Source organism: Eumetopias jubatus, unplaced genomic scaffold (genome assembly GCF_037043125.1).
Source record: "Eumetopias jubatus isolate StellerSeaLion01/CBP00866 unplaced genomic scaffold, mEumJub1_p1.0 scaffold_7, whole genome shotgun sequence".
Taxonomy (NCBI): Eukaryota; Metazoa; Chordata; class Mammalia; order Carnivora; family Otariidae; genus Eumetopias; species Eumetopias jubatus.
In genome coordinates this window covers 122,967,881-122,986,862 of record NW_028274813.1, presented here as the reverse complement: position 1 = coordinate 122,986,862, position 18,982 = coordinate 122,967,881, and the positions used below count along the sequence as shown (strand labels likewise).

Here is an 18,982-nt window from a genome sequence, read left to right as displayed (position 1 = left end):
CCGAAATCTGCAGGGCAGACTGGCAGGCTGGCAACGCGGGCAGGATTTCCGTGATTCGGTCTTCAGGCAGAATCCCTTCTTCTCTGGGAAATCTCGGCTGTTCTCCGAAGGCTTCAACCGATTGGCTGAGAGCTGCTGACATTAAGGAGGGCAGTCCGCTTTACTTCAGGTCAGCTGGTTGTAGATGTTAATCACATCCACAGGATAGTTCACAGCAACATCTAGATTAGTGTTTGAGCAAACAGCGGGGCACCATGGCCCAGCCGAGTCTATAGGAAAATTAACCTGAGGCCTCAGGTTGTGGAAGAGGCCCTTGCCCTGCCCACAGGCTAAGGAATGCTTCCCTGGAGGGGGGAATCCTAAAGGATAAGGGGGTATTCACTCAGTGCCAGGGAAGGGCATGCCTGGCAGAGGAGTCAGCCTGTGCAAAGGCCCTGAGGTAGAAGACAGGTTTTGTGTGTGTGTGTGTGTGTGTGTGTGTACACATGTGCATGCACACACTGCAGAGAGGCAGGAAGGCTTGATGGAGGATCAGGTGGAGCCTAGCTGGGGACAACACTGAGCAGCCAGCTAAGACATGAGGACTTTATCTTACAGGCCATGTGGCTGAGGATAGGGTCTGGGGCCCGCAACCTATACTCTAGTCCTTACCTCACCTTCTCACTGTGTGACCTTGGACCAGTCCCCTCCCTGGGCCTCACTTTCCTTACCTGTAAAAAGAAGTGGCTGGACAAAGTGTACATGTATTTCAGGCCCTTGTGTGGTTTGTGGATTGGAGGCGCTATGTTGGTGGCCCAGCCACCCTGACTCCTGGAGGCGGGCTCAGCAAATCTGCCCATAGAGAAAAGGGGAAGCTGAGGCAGAGAGAGACTCGCACACTTCCCCCTTGGCCGACGCGCCCCATCCCCACCCGCCCCCTCAGCACGGCCCTCATGCCCCGAGTCCATTGAGGCCCAGGGCCGAGTCCAGTGAGGCCCAGGGCCAGCAGAAGTGAGACTGTGGCAAGGAGCCCCGAGGTTTGCACAAGACTCCAGCCCTGGCTTTTGCTTCCTCTTCCTTTCTGGGGATTCACCTTGAAGTCTACAGTGAGGAAGACAGCCGAGGACACAGGACACAGCGGGCAGTTTTGCTGCAAGTGCTTACAGCCCCGGACATACCTGCGACTGCCTTTTCCCCTCCCCCGGCCCAGCTGCCCTCCTCCGCTTCTCCAGGGGGCAGAGGGCCCAGCCGCACGCCCCCCCCCCCCCGCGCGCATGCGCATGCACCCCCCCCCCAGCGGTGCAGCTGGCCCCGGGGGCAGAAAGGGACCCTGAGCCACATTCCAGAGGGTGCAAATGCCAGACCGAGGAGTGAGACCATCCTCTGTTCTCTACTGAGCCCTGAACTGTCTCCGCAGGGCCCCAGCCCTCAGCCCTGCCCCCACCCGGCCCCAGTGCTGCACCCCTGCCTCCCTCCCACCCCCAGATCCTGGTGCTTCCACTGTTAACTGAGCTCACTCAGGGCAGCTCCTTGAGGGCTGCAACTTTATTTTGCTCTCTACTGCATCCCTACAACCAAGACCAGTACCCAGCACCTCGTGGGTACCCGGGAGCTGTGGCTGAGTCAGTGATTCAATTGCAGGACTGGAGACTCAGCCTCTGAGCCACCTGGTGGTTCAAGGTCAAGATGAAGGGGCCAAGGGCCAAACCTGCCCTCCCAGCAGAAGCCTGGGGCACCGTGCAGCCTGTGTGGGGGCACAGGCCCTGACACCTACTAGACCCTCAAGGATAGTCATCGCAGTAAATGGATCACAGGCGCATGGAGACATCCCAAAGTGGGGTTGGCAGAAGCCCCAGGGCGTTATTCCTATGCTGTCAGTTGTTTTTTGAGAGGATGTCCTGGTGGTGGAATTTACTCAGAATAACCTGCTGGTCACTTCCTTCCCAGAGGCCCCAAGGCAGACCAGGCCTCCAGTGCCTTCCACCCGAGCTCTGCCCTACCATCTGTGTTCTAGGGACACTGGCCACCCTGAGCTCCCCAGCCCTGTCCTGCTGTCAGAGCGGGGATGCGTGGAGGGGCTCTCACTGACGGGAAAGGTGCTTCTAGAACACTGTCGGGGGAGCAGGGGTGCTGCCACATCTCACAGAGGGGACCCGGGGTGACAGGCAGGTAGGCCAAGGATTAACCTGCCCTCAACATTCCAAGAAGCCACGTGTGCCCTTTTTACAGACAAGGAAACCAAGACCTTGTGTGGTCAGGTGACTCATCCAGCATCACACAGCAAGTCACCCCTTAATGCATTTGACAAGAGTGTCGGTGTTGACAGGAACACTTAGAGCACAGCAGCAGGTGAAGTGACAGAGCTCTGGGGGCTAGGGTCCCTGCTGGGGTGGGGAAGGCCTCCTGCTGGGCCTCAGAGGGTAAGGCTTGGGGCGCTCCCCAGGGGGCCGGCCTGGGTGATGCTGGGCCCTGGGAAATAGGGCTGCCCCTCCTACCTCCCCACCGTGGCCTCCCTTCCCCCGACTCCCAGTCCTAGTCTTTACGCTACAACCAAGCAGCTATTCTGTCTCCTCTGTTTTCCTGCCTTTGCCATGTCCTTTCTCTCCACACTGGGAACCAAGGGTGCCCTGGGCAGGAGGCTGAGCTGCATCCTGCCCAGATGGATGCTCCTCACCTCCTAGCGAGGCCACGGAGAGCCCAGGAAGACCTGAGCTCCCCTTTCTCTGGGACACGGTGGTGAGCTTTGGCTCTGAGTCCCACACAAGGGGGGGCCTTGAGGCCTTGAGGAGGGGGTGCCTGGCCCACAGGTGGGGCACACCTGGCAGGCTCTCCTCCAGGCCTCGAGCTAGGGCATAAAACAAAAGGGCTGTAGCCAGTGGGGCAGAGGGGGGAGGGTGCCCCAAAAATGACCCAGGAGGAGGAGAAATAGGGACACTGGGTTGCAGAGTGTCCCCACCTTCCCACTCCTCGTTTCTGTGTCTGGTAGACGGAGCACGCATGCAAAATGCAGGTAAATTAGATTCCCTGTCTTTCTCTGAGCCTCTGTCTCAACAAACAGAGCCCATCTGAAACCTACGCACGCACACGTGCAGCCAGCCTGGCTGCACCAGTGAACATGCACTTGCCGGGGGGGGGGGGGCGGGGGCGGTGTTCTGCTCAAACAAGTGTCTGTTGGGCGCACAGGAAGAGCAGGGGTCTGACTGGCCAGGCAGGTACGGGGCTGATGCAGGGTTCCAGCAAGAAGTGCGGTCTGAGTAGAGTGCCATGGAGGGGCTCTAGCTGCCCTGGAGGGGTCCCCGGACCAGCCAGACAGGGACAGCTCTGAGGCTTCCCAGTTGCAGGTCACCTGGGGGCCCATGAGCACCTGCTGGCTCCTCAGACCCTGGGCACCACAGGGCAGCACCTGGGAGCCGAGGCCGGGCTCAGAGCCGTGACACGACCTACCCGGTGGCACAGATTAAAGGAGCAGAACTGGAGGCAGGGGGCCCAGATGGGGCCGGGCTGTAGGGCCCCCAAGCCTGGGTGCAGACCCAGCTCTGCCCTGACTGACGGGACACTCAAGCCTGTGACTGAGGCCCTGGGTTCCTGGGCTGTGAAATGGGGTGCATCCCGCCCCCACCCCCATGGGGTTGTTTTTAGGATTAAACGGCTCACCTGGGACCTTGTGAGCACTCGGTAATGGGAAGCTAGCTCTTCTGCCCAGATTTAGGGTTAATAGTTGGCTCCCCTATGTCCCACGCCACGTGGGCACAAACCCCTCATGAGCAAGAACCCCGGGCAGGTCCCCTTTCACACCCAGGCAGAGGCTCCTGTCACAGGAACATTGACTCCAGCCCCAAAGTCAAAACTGCCTGCCTGCTCCCAGGGGAAGGGGACACCTGGTTGGCCAGGGGCTGGTGTGATCATTAGGAGTGGCCCCTTTCACTCCGAAAGGTCAGTCCTAGCCGTGATGATAAACTGGACGGTCACCCGCCCCACGGGGGCCCACGCCAGACCTGCGCCCCGCTCCCACGGCTCATCTCCCAGAGGGATGATGGTTTCTTTGCTCCCATTCACTTGAGGTCGCTGGGGGTGGGGTGGGGGGGAGGTGCCAGCTTTGGGGCCGCAGAGGGGAGGACAGAGAGGCAGCCAACATTTGTACTCGCCACCCCACGAGCTGGGGATGCTATGGGATGTGCCTGAGCGAGAAAAAGGCAAAATTCGGATTTGAACTCCAAACCCAGGGCCAAGTCCCGACACCGGCTCTGCTGCTGGGGATCAGTTGCTCCCTCCCTGGCCCTGACTTCAGGGAAGTCTAGAAAAAGTGCTGAGCATGTTGTTTGCTCAAACCCACAGCCGGCATGAGGGCTGTCCCTGGGTGCTGTGTCAGACTGGCGGTCTTGGGGCGGGGAGAGGGGGGACGATGCCGCCCCACGGGGGGCCACGGCGGGCACAGCAGTCTCCTGTGAGGATTCCATGAGGCGGGGGGCCTGCCTCGCCCACCTCACATCTCCGGGCACAGGGCCTGACCCAGAGCAGGGATTTAGCAAGTATTTGCTGCACAAAGAAATGAATGAGTTCTCATCCCAGAAGCACCCCCAACCTTTGCTGAATTGGGGGCCCCACAAGGGAAACATCTCTGGTCTCTGTGACTTTCATCAGGAAAATCTTCCAGAGCTCTGGGCAAATAAATAAGTTAATTGTTTACATTTGGTGAGGGCTTTATAATTAACAAATCCCCTTTCCTAGTTACGAGCTCCGGGCTCTCACGGTCCTTCCGTGTGTAGGTCTTTCCATCCCCATGTTTTATTTAGATGGAGAAACTGAGGTGCACATGAGACTTTGAAGTGACCCTTCTTAGTCCCTGTATGTGACAGAGTTCTGACTTGGGGCCAAGCTGCCTGACCCTCCCTCCCCCCCCCCCATTCTGTGCTCGTTCCAACAGGGGCGGTGGCGCTGGGCTGAAGGAGGTTCAGCCCCTCCGGCCTGTTCCGGATGGACTCCGAACCCGAGTCAGGTTCCGTCCCACCTGACCCTCTCACGAGAGCCTGACTTTAAGATTAATAGTTTAATCTTTAGTGTCCGTTTCAAGGAAGCTCAATTCCTGTCTGGGGTATTTTATTTTTAGCCGGCTTCAGGAAGGAGAAGCTCCCCTGGCCTGTGAGGGGAGGGAGATAACGAGGCCCGAGCCGGTTTCCTGAGGAAGGGCCACAGCCCGCCATGCGCCTGACCCTGACCCTGGGATCAGAGCAGGCCCGGCAGCCAGGAGCCACCCCAGTAATAGCTTTCCCCTTCCTATGGAGCACTTCTGATGTGCCTGCGCCGAGCCAGGGTGGGCCTTGCAATCAGGCCAAGTGTCCCAGGCCAGAGAGGAGGCCCTCCCACATGCAGGGCACACACAGTCCCGTTGAGGCCCAGAGAGGGCGCCAGAGCCAAGGGAGGGCCGGTGAGTCCCAGAAACAGGTGGAATTTGAGGGAAGCCTGGGAGGCTGGTGGGAGAATCATATGCAAAGGCCCGCTACACAGACTGCGTCCCTAGGAAGGCAGGGAGCCGGTGCACCCGGGGTTTGGACTGGAGCGGGTGGGCGCGTTGGCTTCTCTAGAAGAACCCGTCAGGTCAGAGCGCATGCCTGCGAACCTGGGAGCCGGCTTTTGTATTCCTGTCAGTGCTCTGGAACGTGTTAGCCATCACGGGCCCTTCGATCAGATCACATCTTACATGGAACGCCAGTGTACCCATCGGAGGAAAGCCGTGCTTTTAATCGGCATAAATTTAGATATCTAAATGTGTAATATTTAGCTAATCCACAACAATCACCTGTTGTGACACAGTCATGTGACATCAGGCTTCACAGATAAGTGGTAGCCGCCGAGATGGACCTTGGCACCTAATTTATGTTTGTGTGTTGCCTTGTTTTTGCCATATATATATATATAACATTTTTTTTTAAATTTTCCCCCACCTCACCCCCCCTCCCGGCAATATATATATTTTTTAAAAACCAGACACCTCACTGTACGGTCTCAAGGTCTGTGCAAAATTAATTACCTTGGGAACAAAGCCAGCGAGGCTGTAGAATGTGCCGAAGCGAGGTGTATTTTACATTTGAGAGTAGATGGGTACTCTAAAATCGATTTTTTAAAAGAGAGGAATCTTTATTTTTTGCAATTTTAAATCAGCTTTTTGGAGGAACTCTGGAAGGACATTATGGGGAACATAGTTTGAAAACCGCTGTGGAAATGCCACCTTCCTGTTACAGGAGGGCCGGCTGAGGCCAGGGAGGGGGCAGGGCTTGTCCAGGATCCCACAGGGAATGGGGAAAATGGTCAGACACACAGAGGGTGTCCCCGTAATGACAAGTGCGTCCTGTTCCCAAGGCAGGGGGAGAAACACGCCAGGGACAGACGCACCCCAAATCAGCCAAGCCCCTGCTGCAATACGTGTTTCTATTGTGTGTGCGGCCAAGAACCGGCAGTTATTAATGCTCCGTTCTCCCCCTGCAGCGATGCCCTCCTAGCCAGCCGCCGCGGGATGGAGGGCTTCATGGACTCAGGGACACAGACGGATGCCGTGGTGGTGCTGTCCTTGGCTCAGGCCGCCGTGCTGGGCCTGGTCTCGGAAAATGAGCTCTTTGGAGCCACCATAAGCGCGGAAGCCTTCTACCCGGACCTGGGGCCCGAGCTGTCCGGGTCGGCCATGGGGGAGCCCGGGCCCCCAGGCCCCGACGTCTACCAGCTGGCCTGCAGCGGGAGGGCCCTGGAGGAACCGGCAGAAGAGGAGGTGCTAGAGGTGGAGGCAGCCTTCGAGAAGCACACCCGGCGGAAGACGCGACCGCCCGTGCGGCTGGTGCCCAAGGTCAAGTTTGAGAAGGTGGAGGAGGAGGAGGAGGAGCAGGAGGTCTACGAGGTGTCCGTGCCCGGTGACGACAAGGATGCCGGCCCGGCGGAGGCCCCCGCCCAGGTGGCCGGCGGTGGCGGCGGCGGCGGCTGCGAGACCCTGGTGCAGAGCAGCGCCGTCAAGATGATCGACCTCAGCGCCTTCAGCCGCAAGCCCCGGACGCTGCGCCACCTGCCCCGAGCCCCGAGGCCGGAGCTGGACGCGGCCCCCTACGACCCCCACTTCCCCGACCCGGCGCGGGACGGCTTCCCGGAGCCCGGCATGACGCTGCCCGGGCCGGAGGCCCTGCCCTCCGAGTGTGGCTTTGAGCCGCCCCACCTGGCCCCCCTGAGCGATCCCGAGGCCGCCACCATGGAGTCCCCGGAGCCCGTGAAGCCGGAGCAGGGCTTCGTGTGGCAGGAGGCGGGCGAGTTCGAGGCCGACGCGGCCGGCTCGACGGCGGAGCGCCACAAGAAGGCCCAGCTGGACCGGCTGGACATCAACGTGCAGATCGACGACTCCTACCTGGTGGAGGCAGGCGACCGCCAGAAGCGCTGGCAGTGCCGCATGTGCGAGAAGTCCTACACGTCCAAGTACAACCTGGTGACGCACATCCTGGGCCACAATGGCATCAAGCCGCACTCGTGCCCGCACTGCAGCAAGCTCTTCAAGCAGCCCAGCCACCTGCAGACGCACCTGCTGACGCACCAGGGCACCCGGCCCCACAAGTGCCAGGTGTGCCAGAAGGCCTTCACGCAGACCAGCCACCTCAAGCGCCACATGCTCCTGCACTCGGAGGTCAAGCCCTACAGCTGCCACTTCTGCGGCCGCGGCTTTGCCTACCCCAGCGAGCTCAAGGCGCACGAGGTGAAGCACGAGAGCGGCCGCTGCCACGTGTGCGTCGAGTGCGGCCTGGACTTCTCCACCCTGACCCAGCTCAAGCGCCACCTGGCCTCCCACCAGGGCCCCACCCTCTACCAGTGCCTCGAGTGCGACAAGTCCTTCCACTACCGCAGCCAGCTGCAGAACCACATGCTCAAGCACCAGAACGTGCGGCCCTTCGTGTGCACCGAGTGCGGCATGGAGTTCAGCCAGATCCACCACCTCAAGCAGCACTCCCTCACCCACAAGGTAGGGCCTCCCGGGGCGGGCGGGGGAGGGGAGGGAGCTGCGGGGGCGGGGGCGGGGGGCCCTCCCCGGGGAGGGGAGGGGCGGGGCGGGGCCTAGCCCCTGGCGCCTCTGCCCCTCCCCCACCCACGTCCCTGCCCCTACCCCCAGCGGCCTCTCTCCCCCAGGGGCCTGGCCCCAGGCCTGAGGCTCCTCCCTCTCGTCCTGCCCGCCTTTCATCCAGTGCCTCCCAAAGTCCTGATTCAGATCATTTAGGGGACCGTAGAGATGGGACGCAGATGAACCTGTCTTCCGTTTATAATTACATATTCATTGGGAGGAGTATTAGAAAAAAATACAATTGAAATTCAGGGTTTTTTTTCTTTTTTAAAGATTTTATTTATTTATCTGAGAGACAGAGAGTGAGAGACAGAGAGCACGAGAGGGAAGAGGGTCAGAGGGAGAAGCGGACTCCCCACTGAGCAGGGAGCCCGATGCGGGACTCGATTCCAGGACTCCAGGATCATGACCTGAGCTGAAGGCAGTCACTCAACCAACTGAGCCACCCAGGCGCCCTCAGGGTTTTTTTTTTTAACAGTAAAACTTTTTTGAAGTTTTTTTTTAATGTTATGTTAATCACCATACATTACATCGTTAGTTTTGTGTGGTTTTTTTTTTTTTTTTTTTTTTTTGACAGAGAGAGACAGTGAGACAGGGAACACAAGCAGGGGGAGCGGGAGAGGGAGAAGCAGGCTTCCCGCCGAGCAGGGAGCCGATGGGGGCTGGATCCCAGGACCCCGCTATCACGACCTGAGCCAAAGGCAGACGCTTAACGGCTGAGCCACCCGGGCGCCCCACATCATTAGTTTTTGATGTAGTATTCCGTGACGCATTGTTTGCGTATAACACCCAGTGCTCCATGCAATACATGCCCTCCTTAATACCCATCACCAGGCTAACCCATCCCCCCTCCCCTCCCCTCTAGAACCCTCAGTCTTTTTTGAAGTTTTTGAATGAACTGTTGGAGGAACCCCGGCAGGCCCCAGGGCACCCAGTTGGAGAATCACTGAAGCAGCCTAGCCTCCCGGAGCGCGGAGGCCGGGAGGCCACGGGGCGGTGGACCAGATGGTCAGAAGTAGGGGTTTCCTTTGCTCCTTATAATTACAAAACTGTATCAAAACCTGGGACTTACCTTTAGGAAAAGCTGAAATATATTTCATTTTTAAAAGGGATCAGATAGAAGGAAAAATAATTGTTACGGGAAAGGACATAAACTAGGCAGAGCGGTTTGTAGGGATGGAAGATGGAGCACGCTGTCCTTGACACCTGTGTCCCCGAGACATCACTTTGACCCACTGCCCCCACCGTCCTCTCCCTCCCCTCAGGCCACTAGCCACCCTGCCTTTCAACCACTGCCACCACCCCCTCCCAGAGGCCCTTCTGCCCAAGCAGACGGAATGAGGCCTCGTGGGTCCCACAGCCTTGCTCTGGCACTTAGCCCGCCCCGTCGTTTCCACCCCAAATCCAACCTACTTCACGTTTTGCAGCTCAAGGTACAAGAGCTCCCTCGTTCCGTAACGGCCGCCGTAGGGCCACTCGGGGTCCAGCCTGCGCCCTCATTTCCCACAGTGGACGCGGCAGCGAGTTGGGGGCGGCGATAGCCTGCCGGCCCAAGAATCCGGCCTTCCTCGCTCCGGGAACGCCTTCTGCTAGAGCAGAGATGATTTGTAGGCTTTTGCAGCTGCTCCCCAGTCAGCTGGTATAGTTGCCCAGAGTGTGATGTTAAGAAGGATTCTGAAGCTGAGTCTGGGCTCAGCCATTAAAGCGGACCGTGCCTTGAGTGAAACCGGATGACTGACTGACTTCGTGTCTGCAGGGAAAAGAGGGGCAACCAAAAGCACATGGGCCCTCTCTGTGCCATTTTTCGCCTCCACTAAAAATCCCCGCGAGTCTGCAGAGTGATAAAAGAGAAATAATACCGTGAAGAAAAACCGAAAACAAAAATCAAAGGCCGGTAAAATGGAAAACTTGCCTGTCATCAGCCTAAATTTGCACAGCATGCACATCATAGGCACCTAGGGAGTCAGCACCGAAGGCAGGGCCCCCTGGTGGTCAGACACACCTTTGGTGTGTCAGGCGAGCGTAGGGACGCGACCTACAGCCCCTGTCTGCTAAAAGAGACATAGGCACCTCATAATACGAAACTCTGTCCACATAAGCAGTTAGACAGCAGCCGTACCTGCAGCCACATGTCTGTCCCACCGAGGGATCTACTAAATTACCGCCTCAGCAAAGAGATCGACTCCCACCCTTTGTCCTGACTTTCCTCCCCAGACGGTACATCGGACCCCCTGTGCTCACAATGCCCTGACCCACTGCAGGGGTCCCCTCCAGACCATGGATGAGCATGTTAAATAAACCAGAGGGTTGGCCCCTGGAATCATTGTCTCCTGGGGCCAGGTGTCCCAAACTCCTTCAGTGATAAGAATCATCTGAGGGACTTGTTGAGACTAAAAATTCCTGGGCCTGATGGCCCAGCATCTCCAGGGAGGACTCTCCCAAGAGGCTGTATGTGCAACAAGGTGGTTGGTTCTTATTACCAGGGAAGCTCGGAAAACTCTCAAGGGGTCAAGTGAATGGGCTCCGGAGGTTTGAGAACTCTTGTATTTGGATCCAAGTATCATTTTTCCTGGAGTGTCCACACTTTTAATCTCAAAGGGGTCTGTGAACCAGAAGGACCACTGAGAGACAACACTGAGGGGAAAAACACATACGTGTGCCCTTGACCTGAGGACAGTCCTCCAGGCTGTGGCTCTCATCCCAGCCACAGATCCCTGGTACCTGGTGTGATGCTGGGCTTGTCACAGGTGCCCAGTAAATGGTTGCTGGATGGATGGATGGATGGATGGATGGATGGATGGACGAACGAACGAACACATTTGCCTTAGTGCGCTGGTACGAACCTAGAGGTGCACCTGCCCAGGTGGGCAGGAGACAGCAGGTGTGTGGGTAGGAACTAGAAGGCTTCCTGGAGTCAGTGGCCCTGCCCCAACATTCTCCCAGAGGCTTTCCACAAGTGGTACCCCTCCAGAACACCTCCAGGAAGTCGCTTTCTGGAAGCTGTGCATACATTCAGATACTGTGGCCCACACACACAGAAGCTGTGCCCATCGTGTGGCCTGACCATCACCCCTCCCGCCCCCTCTCCTGCCAGGGCGTGAAGGAGTTCAAGTGCGAGGTGTGCGGCCGGGAGTTCACCCTGCAGGCAAACATGAAGCGGCACATGCTGATCCATACCAGCGTCCGGCCCTACCAGTGCCACATCTGCTTCAAGACCTTCGTGCAGAAGCAGACCCTCAAGACCCACATGATTGTACACTCACCTGTGAAGCCATTCAAATGCAAGGTACCAGGCTGTCAGGGCCCCCAAGCAGGACGTCCCCACAGGTGGCCCCTGGTCGGCATGACTGCAGCAGCTGAGACCCGCCCGGAGCCGGCCTGGCCAGTGCAAGCAGTGGAGCCCAGTTTGGGGTGAAAATGCCCGGGCTCGGTGGGTTGCTGTGGGCCATAGTGTTCAGAGCCTATACGCTGTTGAGGTTGTATTTTTTGGAAGTTGGAGAGGGGGTGAAGGTCCCTGCACAGCCAGAGGGGGAAAGCCCAGGCATGGGACACAGTGTGGTCGGAGAGCCCAGCCCTGGGTGTTTGGTAACTCCAGCTCGGGGAGAGTGGAACAGTGACCAGCAAGAGTTGGCTTGGTTCTCTGGCTCTCGGGCCTCTGGGGTCACCTAGGAAAGGACAGAGTGAGTGCTGTCCATAGCGAATGGGATTCGAGCCCCAGCGGGGAAGTGGGAGTGGGCTGGGGGTTCAGGGAGGGCAGGCTCCCCTAGAGCTCCTGATGCCGAGTTGCTGTGTTCCAGGTGTGTGGGAAGTCCTTCAACCGCATGTACAACCTGCTGGGTCACATGCACCTGCACGCGGGCAGCAAGCCCTTCAAGTGCCCCTACTGCTCCAGCAAGTTTAACCTCAAGGGCAACCTGAGCCGGCACATGAAGGTCAAGCATGGTGTCATGGACATCGGCCTGGACAGCCAAGGTGGGTGGGCCGCGCACAGCGGACGGTGCAGGAGTGGTCCTGTCACGGCACACTCAGGAGCCTCCTGTCCAGTCAGGGCCGGCGGGAGGCTGGCCAGGCCTGAGACCTCACTGGGGTGGGCTCCGGGCTAGGGGCGGGGAGGCACCCTGGAAGGTGGTCCTGGTGCTGACGATGGGGCGTTTATGTATTCCTCAGAGGACTTCAGCGGGCTCACGTAAACAATAAGAAATAAAAATCCTAACTAATATTGATCAAGTGCTGACTGTGTGCCAGGCCTTTATTAACTCACGTGCTCCCCACAGTGAGGTTGGCTCTGCTAATTATCCCCATCTTACAGATACGGACCCTGAAGGACAGAGAAGTTAGGTAACTCAGGGAAGATCACAACACCTGGGCATGGGGGGGGGACAGACACTTTTATGACTGTGACAGTGACATTTAGAAGACATGGTTGGCTGGGAAAGGAAGTAACAAAAGGGAAAAGGACAGGCTGGAGAGATGAGGGAAGCCGGGTGAGGTCCCGATCCCAGCTGTACCACGGGAGGGTCTGTGGACAGCCCGGGGGAGCTCTGAGCTTCCCAGCGGCCAAGGCGAAAAGTATAACGCAGTCCGTCACACTCTTCACAGTGCTTGCCAAAGACAGTGTAGGCCACGCACTCAGGGTAGGGGCCTCACCTCTGCGGTTGGTAGCTTGTAACATCCCTAGGTGTGAGCGATACCCTGTGCCCTCCGCACTCGTCAGTCGTGGAAGACCATTAGTCTCTCTTGCCTTATTGAGGGAAGGAGGGACTTTTAGAGATTCTCCTGGAAGAAAGAGCTGATGGCCCCTCAGGAAGGCTCCCTGAATGGTCTGGAGCTAGTTGACTGTCTGGCAGGTCTTCTCAGACAAAGCAGCAGAGGGAACAATACGGGTGAGTTGACCTGCCTGCATGACGTTACTCACTAGGAGTCAGTCAGATGTTGGGGGATGGCTGCAGGCACCCTGCTTTGGTTTTGCACCAGCTAACCAGTGAGTGGCCCGGGTTTTCTGGCAGAAACGGGTGACCTTGGTTTTCTATTCTTGTGAGCAAGGATGCAACCCCATTAGCTGCAGAGAGGTGCTCTCTGCAGCCCCTTCCAACTCAAAATGTGGTACGAGAACCAACGGTATCAGGATCATCTGGGATCTTGCTAGAACTGCTGACTCAGCCCTACCCCACACCTCCTGAATCAGAATCTGCACTTCAAAAAAGATCCCAGGGCGATCTGTTTGCACAGTAGAGTTTTAGAGGTATGGGACTAGAGTGGTGGTTTCAAACTTTGGTATGCATTGGAATCACCTGGAAATCTGTTAAAACAAATGGCAGGGCTCCACCCCCGGAGCATCTGAATCTGTAGGTCTGGGGTAGGGTTGCAGAATTTGCATTTCCAGCAAGTTCTCAGGGGATACCAAAGCTGCTGATCAGGGACCTCACTTTGAGAACCTTTGATCTGGACTCTAAAGGTCTGGTTCTCAAACTTGGCTACGCATCGAAAGCACCTGGGGAATTTTTAAAATGCTGATGCCTGAGTCTCAGCCCCAGAGAGTCGGATGTAATTGATCTGGCATGTGGCCTAGGATCAGCACTTTAAAGCACTTTAGATTATTCTATGTGCAGCAGGGTTTGACAGCCACAGTCTAGCAGACCCGCCATGTACCTAACCCACCAGGAAAGACCAGAGCAGAACTTGTCCTTTTGGAAACAGCTGTCCCTGCACACCTTGCTCCCAGGGGGTGGTGAAGGCACACGCTCTTTCTGTCTGAGGTCAGTAACCAGGGATGCATAGGACTGCCTTCTTCCTGACTGCACCAGATGACAGACAGTAAAGGAGTGATTGGCACTTGAATGGCTGGGACCTAAGCCAATCCGCCTCTCACATATAACCTTGATCGGAAAAGCTCAGGCTTCACACTTATGCAGGAGGAAGGCAGTGCACATTCTAGATGGAACCATCTCATAAATTGGAACTATAATTTGGGAGGTGGATCGATGTCCTTGTAAAAAATGGTACACTATTAGCTTGCTTTAATGTTTAGTCAACTCTATCATTTGAAGGTATGGCACTAGTATTTGAGGAAGAAACAGCCAACAACCTAGTATCTTTAGGATTTGGAACAGCTAACCTTGTTTTATAAAGTCAAAGACTCACAGTTTGTCAGATGCTCTGGGCATGAGTAATAGACCCCCCCGCCAACTCGTTAAACAATAATGAAATAGATTCAGAAAGGACTTGAAATCCAGGCCATCTTCAGAGTTGGGTGAGTCAGCCCCTCAACAATGACACCAGGGTGAGGCTCCCTCCATCTGTTCACAGCATTAGCTCTGATTTTCCTCATGGTCGCAAGATGGCTGCCATTGTTCTTTAGGGTGGTGTGCTGCTCAGGGCTTGTGCACAACCAGTGGGAGAGTAAGAGCCTCTTCCCTTTGCTCTATAAAAACCAGTGAGAATCATGTGACTTCAAAGAATTCACAAGCAGACCTCTCACGATTCACTGGCCTGAATTCATTCCTGGACCACTCGTTGGCAAGGGGTAGAATTGCCTTTAGACCACTGGTTCTTACTGGGGGTGAGTTTGTCCCCTGGGGACATTTGGCCAAGTCTAGAGACATTTTTGATTGTTGTACCTGGAGTGACACTGCTGGCATCTGGCTGGTAGAGACCAGGGAAACTGCTAGCTGTCCTACCACGCACGCACATCCTACAGCGTCCCCCATAGGAAAGAATTATGGTCCCAAATGTTAGTAGTGCCAAAACCCTGCCTTAAGACTTGTCAGGACCACCCCCTTGACTGAGGTCTGTTTCTCCCCAAAACACATCACTTCTCCTAGGTGCACAGGGGCAGAACACACACTGGGGCTCAGCCGCAGGCCTTGCCAGCCAGCTTCCCAGGGTCCCCAGGTCATCCCCTGGGCTTCCCTCCCTCCTTCCAATGGAAGGCAGCCCCAGGCCTCCTCTATGGAGCTTTCCACCTGGCTTTTGTTCTGATGCTAAGAACTTTACGGTAAGGTTTCAAATTGATAAAATTACAAGAGGCCTCTTGGAGTTTTTGCCTCTTGCAGCTCTGTTGACCTACCTTGGGTGTTTGTCCTCGAAGAGCAAGGCCCAAGGAGACCACTGGGCAGAGCCGGTCTAAAGCGCTAAGGCTGGTAGGAAGCCAGAGGTTAGAAAGGGCTCCCTCCCGCCCTTTGAGGCAGAGCAGCACAGTGGGCCAAAACAGTGCACTTGCTGGGCGCCCTTTGGCAAGTGGATTAACCTCTCTGAACTTCCTTTTGACCCCTTCCATGGGATTGCCATGAGCGCTCATGAGACGGTGTATGGGAAGTTCCGGGCATGCAGTAGGTGCTAAATGAGTGGTGCTGCAGAAACATGACGTAGAGCAGCAGGCTTTCATGTGACCAAGGGGGCCAATGCAAAACACTGCAGAGGAGGCATAGGAGGGCTGACTTTGGAGGGCAAACAAGAGTTCAAGGCCAGGCCTGCACCTCTCCCCGCCTCCCCCAACACACACAGCTTTAGCGCTCAGGTCTGGTGACCCGTCTGAGAAGCCACAGGAGCCTGGGGCTTCCCAGCACAGGAAGAGAGGCAGCGGAGAATCCTCTGGAAGCAATGGCTAGGAAGTCCTCTCTTGAGAAAGGCCCTCTGCTTCCATGTAGAAGTGACTGGTTCTTCCCAGGAGGCGGCATCCGGGCCTAACTGTGCCTCTCTCTTGCAGACCCCATGATGGAGCTGACAGGCACTGACCCCTCCGAGCTTGACGGCCAGCAGGAGATGGAGGACTTCGAGAACGCCTACGCCTACGCCGGGGTGGACAGCAGTGCCGAGGCCAGCGTCCTCACCGAACAGGCCATGAAGGAGATGGCCTACTATAACGTGCTATAGCACGAGTTGGGCCGCCCAGAAGGGGCGGGGAGGGCGTGGGATGTGGGGGGAGACCCCGGCGCTGCGGGCTGCACCTGCCGCGGCCGAGAAGCTACTGCCCCACTGTCCCGAGCCCCCCCCCCGCCCCCCACACACACACCAAGTCGTTTGCACCACTAGGGACTTTTCGACCAAATGGAGACTGTACTACTGGCCTCAGCTGTGAACCAGGCACAGGCCCCAGGCATCTGGGGAAGGAAGGAGAGCACAGAAGGCCCAGCTCTGGGTCTCCTTGGCCTGCTGCTGCGGGAGGGTGGGAGAAATGCTGGTGGGGGCCGTCTGGGGCCAGGCCACAAGGGCACAGGTCCTCAGGTCTCTCCAGGCCCGGCAGAGGGAGAGGTCTCTCCAGGCCTGGCACTAGAGGAAGACATAACTTGAGCCTGGCCTTGTTTCCCCTCTGGACCAACTCCTGCCTCTAAGGGATGTTTGAGCTCCTGCGGTGGTCAGCACTGCCCCCCCCCCCAACCCGCCCCCTTCCCTGGGCTGGCAAACGCCCAGGCCCCAGAGCCCCCTTCCCCACCCTGTTCATCAACAGCCAGGCAGGGCCCTCTGCCTTCTACCTCCTGGTGCCTCCCGAGCTCTCCGGGAGCCAGGCATGCATGCAGCCCCGGTCCTGGCCTCAGGAAAGCGGGGTGTAGCCCAGCCCCCAGCTAGTGCCCTCTCCAGCCAATCCCCCGAAGGCCCCCACCTTCCAGCCGTTTGAAAGTGGGTGTCCCTAAAGTGGATTTCAACAGATGTCATCCAGTTCTTTGTTGAACGGGTCACCGCACCAGGGTCCCCCGACGTGAGCAGAGCTGGGACGTGCCTTTCGCCGGGCACACGCTAAGACAGCCGGAAGCCCCTCAAGTGAGGGGCAGGGGACCGAGAGGGGCTGTCCTCAGAGGAGGCCAAGGACCCCACCTGGGGGGCGGCTGGAGTGTTGTATTATTAACAAGTATCCATGTTGAGGAAGTGGACAGCCAAGAGTCAACAGGTTCCCAAGAAGAGCAACATAGTTAAAAAGAAAATGAAGACCATAGAGAAAAAAAAATTTTTTTTGAGCAAAAGGGGTATTTTGAAGGTAATTTATTTTTTTTTTTCCTTTCCAATTCTGTGTCGCCTATTCTTTTCTGATGGAGATCATTTTCTTTTTCCAAACGGAAGCTCCCTCGTGTGCTGTGCGTGCTTCATGCCTCCTCCCCAACCTCGAGCGGCCGGCCGGGCAGGGCTCAGGCCTGGCTCAGGTGCGGAGGGGCCGGGGCGGGAGGAAGGAGGCGGGAGGCAGAGCCAGGCAGGCCCGTGCCGTGGCCCCTGCGCCGCCCCTCTGGCTGGTGACTCGCGTGGCACCACCCACCGCAGTGGCCGGAGCGGCTTGATTCTGCTCAGCCCGCGGCTTGCTGCCTGGCTTGCCTGTTCTCCTGGCCTCTGTCCCCACACCCCCTCCTGCCCCGGGACCCCAGGACAGGCCCGGGGCACGAAATGGCACATTCAGGAACGCTAGGGCACCCAGACTCCTGCCCACTCGCCTCCTGAGGCCTCGGCGGGGAGGGGCAGGCAGTGCTGTCCCCAAAGGCGCGAAGGAGGTGAAGCCACCAACTTCAGCCCGGAAACCAGAAAAGGAGGGGTAACAGCCGGGGCGGGGGGTGGGGGGACCAGTTGGAAATGCAGCCGCCCCCAAAGCTGTATCCTTAGCGAAGGACCAAGCCAGGCTTCAGGGTGGCTGTGATCAGGACTGAGGGGAGGACAAGGTGGCCTCGGGATCAGGCAGCCAGGTGCCCCTTCCTTCTCTGCTAAAGCTCGCTAACGCTAAGAGGCAGCAGACCAGAGGGCTGGGGGCTCACAGGAGCCTTTCCCCTCCAGAACCCCGAGGCGCCCCCCCCCCAGCCCCCCAGGTGCCCGCCATGATGACCCTCAGGTGGCAGTGACCCCGTCACTGTAGAAGACATTTTCTCCTGCTGAGCAGAAGCCTCACCCCCTGCAAACTACCTCTTCCCACAATGTCTTTCTCCCCTGGTACCAAAAAGAACCCTGTACCTCCTCCTCCTCCTCTTTCCTGCCAGTGCAGTGGCCTTGGTCGTGGAAACCCAAGGGAGAAGGGCTGGCCCCCAGGGCGGGGCTCTCCTTTCCTCCCCCAGCCCCGCCATCAGCACCCGCCCTCTGCGAGGTTAGATACTTGAACGCCCCCCTGCCCTGTGCCTTGGACCCGGGCAAAGCTAAGAGAAGGAAAACAGCACAACTCACACATTTGAGCTGGGGGGTGGTCTCCGCAAGGCTCCCGTCCTCACCCCTCCCCCAACCTTTCAAGAGAGGCGCGCACGCGGCCTCTTGGGTGACTTGGAAACTCCTGGACAAATTCCATCCTAACTTATTTTGACGTGTATACAAACCAACTGTTTAGAATTTCCACTTGTGCAAAGCCCTACTGTGTTTTTATGTTCCCGTTTAAAAGAGAAGTTTACTTAGCAATAATTATAAATAAATGAATATTCTTTAGCGAGGTGACTGTGAGTGCTTCTTCCCCTGGTTCTTGAGGACTTGGTCCTCACCCCTCCCCGACAAGGGACTTCCCAACAAGGCTTCCCAACCCCGCGGGGGCGTCACTCTCCGAGGAGGGGAAGAAACCCACGCCATCCTTTGCATCGGAATGGCCACCTGCAGGGCCAGGCACCTACAGGGAGCTGCTCCGAGCCCCCCAAGAGGGAAGGGCTCCGGCCCAGGCCCCAGAATTCCCACCACTTGCAGAGAAAAACCGGTTCCCCCGCTGACCCACCAACAGGGCACCAGGACAGAAGCCAGCTCACGATGCCAAACTGCCCTTCAGAGGCTACCAGCCCTTAAGAAGGGGCCGGAAACCTTGAGCTTCACCCCAGGAGTTGGGCCTAAGCAGAGCCAGCACACCAGCTTTTCCTGCTACCGCCCTGGGAGTTCAGGGTGATGAGCGAAGGGAGTAAGTTGCCCCTCGGCCAGATGGAGGCCACCAGAGTGAGTGGCGGCTACAGCCCATCTCCAGGCTCCCGAGGTCCCAGCTAT

General features: G+C 57.5%; 1 protein-coding gene across 8 annotated transcripts in view; it reads left to right on the top strand.

The window, feature by feature from the left end:
* Positions 1-18,445, top strand: part of ZNF710 (zinc finger protein 710) — a 67,487-nt gene extending 49,042 nt beyond the window's left edge. For 7 of the 8 annotated variants that reach the window (XM_028122111.2, XM_028122110.2, XM_028122108.2 and 4 more), the window contains exons 2-5: positions 6,463-7,966; positions 11,157-11,348; positions 11,860-12,034; positions 15,768-18,445. In XM_028122111.2, coding sequence (XP_027977912.1) covers positions 6,491-7,966; positions 11,157-11,348; positions 11,860-12,034; positions 15,768-15,934 — 2,010 coding nt within the window. In that variant the 5' untranslated portion in view covers positions 6,463-6,490 and the 3' untranslated portion in view covers positions 15,935-18,445. Of the gene's footprint in view, positions 1-2,476; positions 2,990-6,462; positions 7,967-11,156; positions 11,349-11,859; positions 12,035-15,767 lie in introns of those variants that run through there. The other variant, XM_028122112.2, reaches the window with a different exon arrangement.
* Positions 18,446-18,982: the final 537 nt, after the last annotated feature.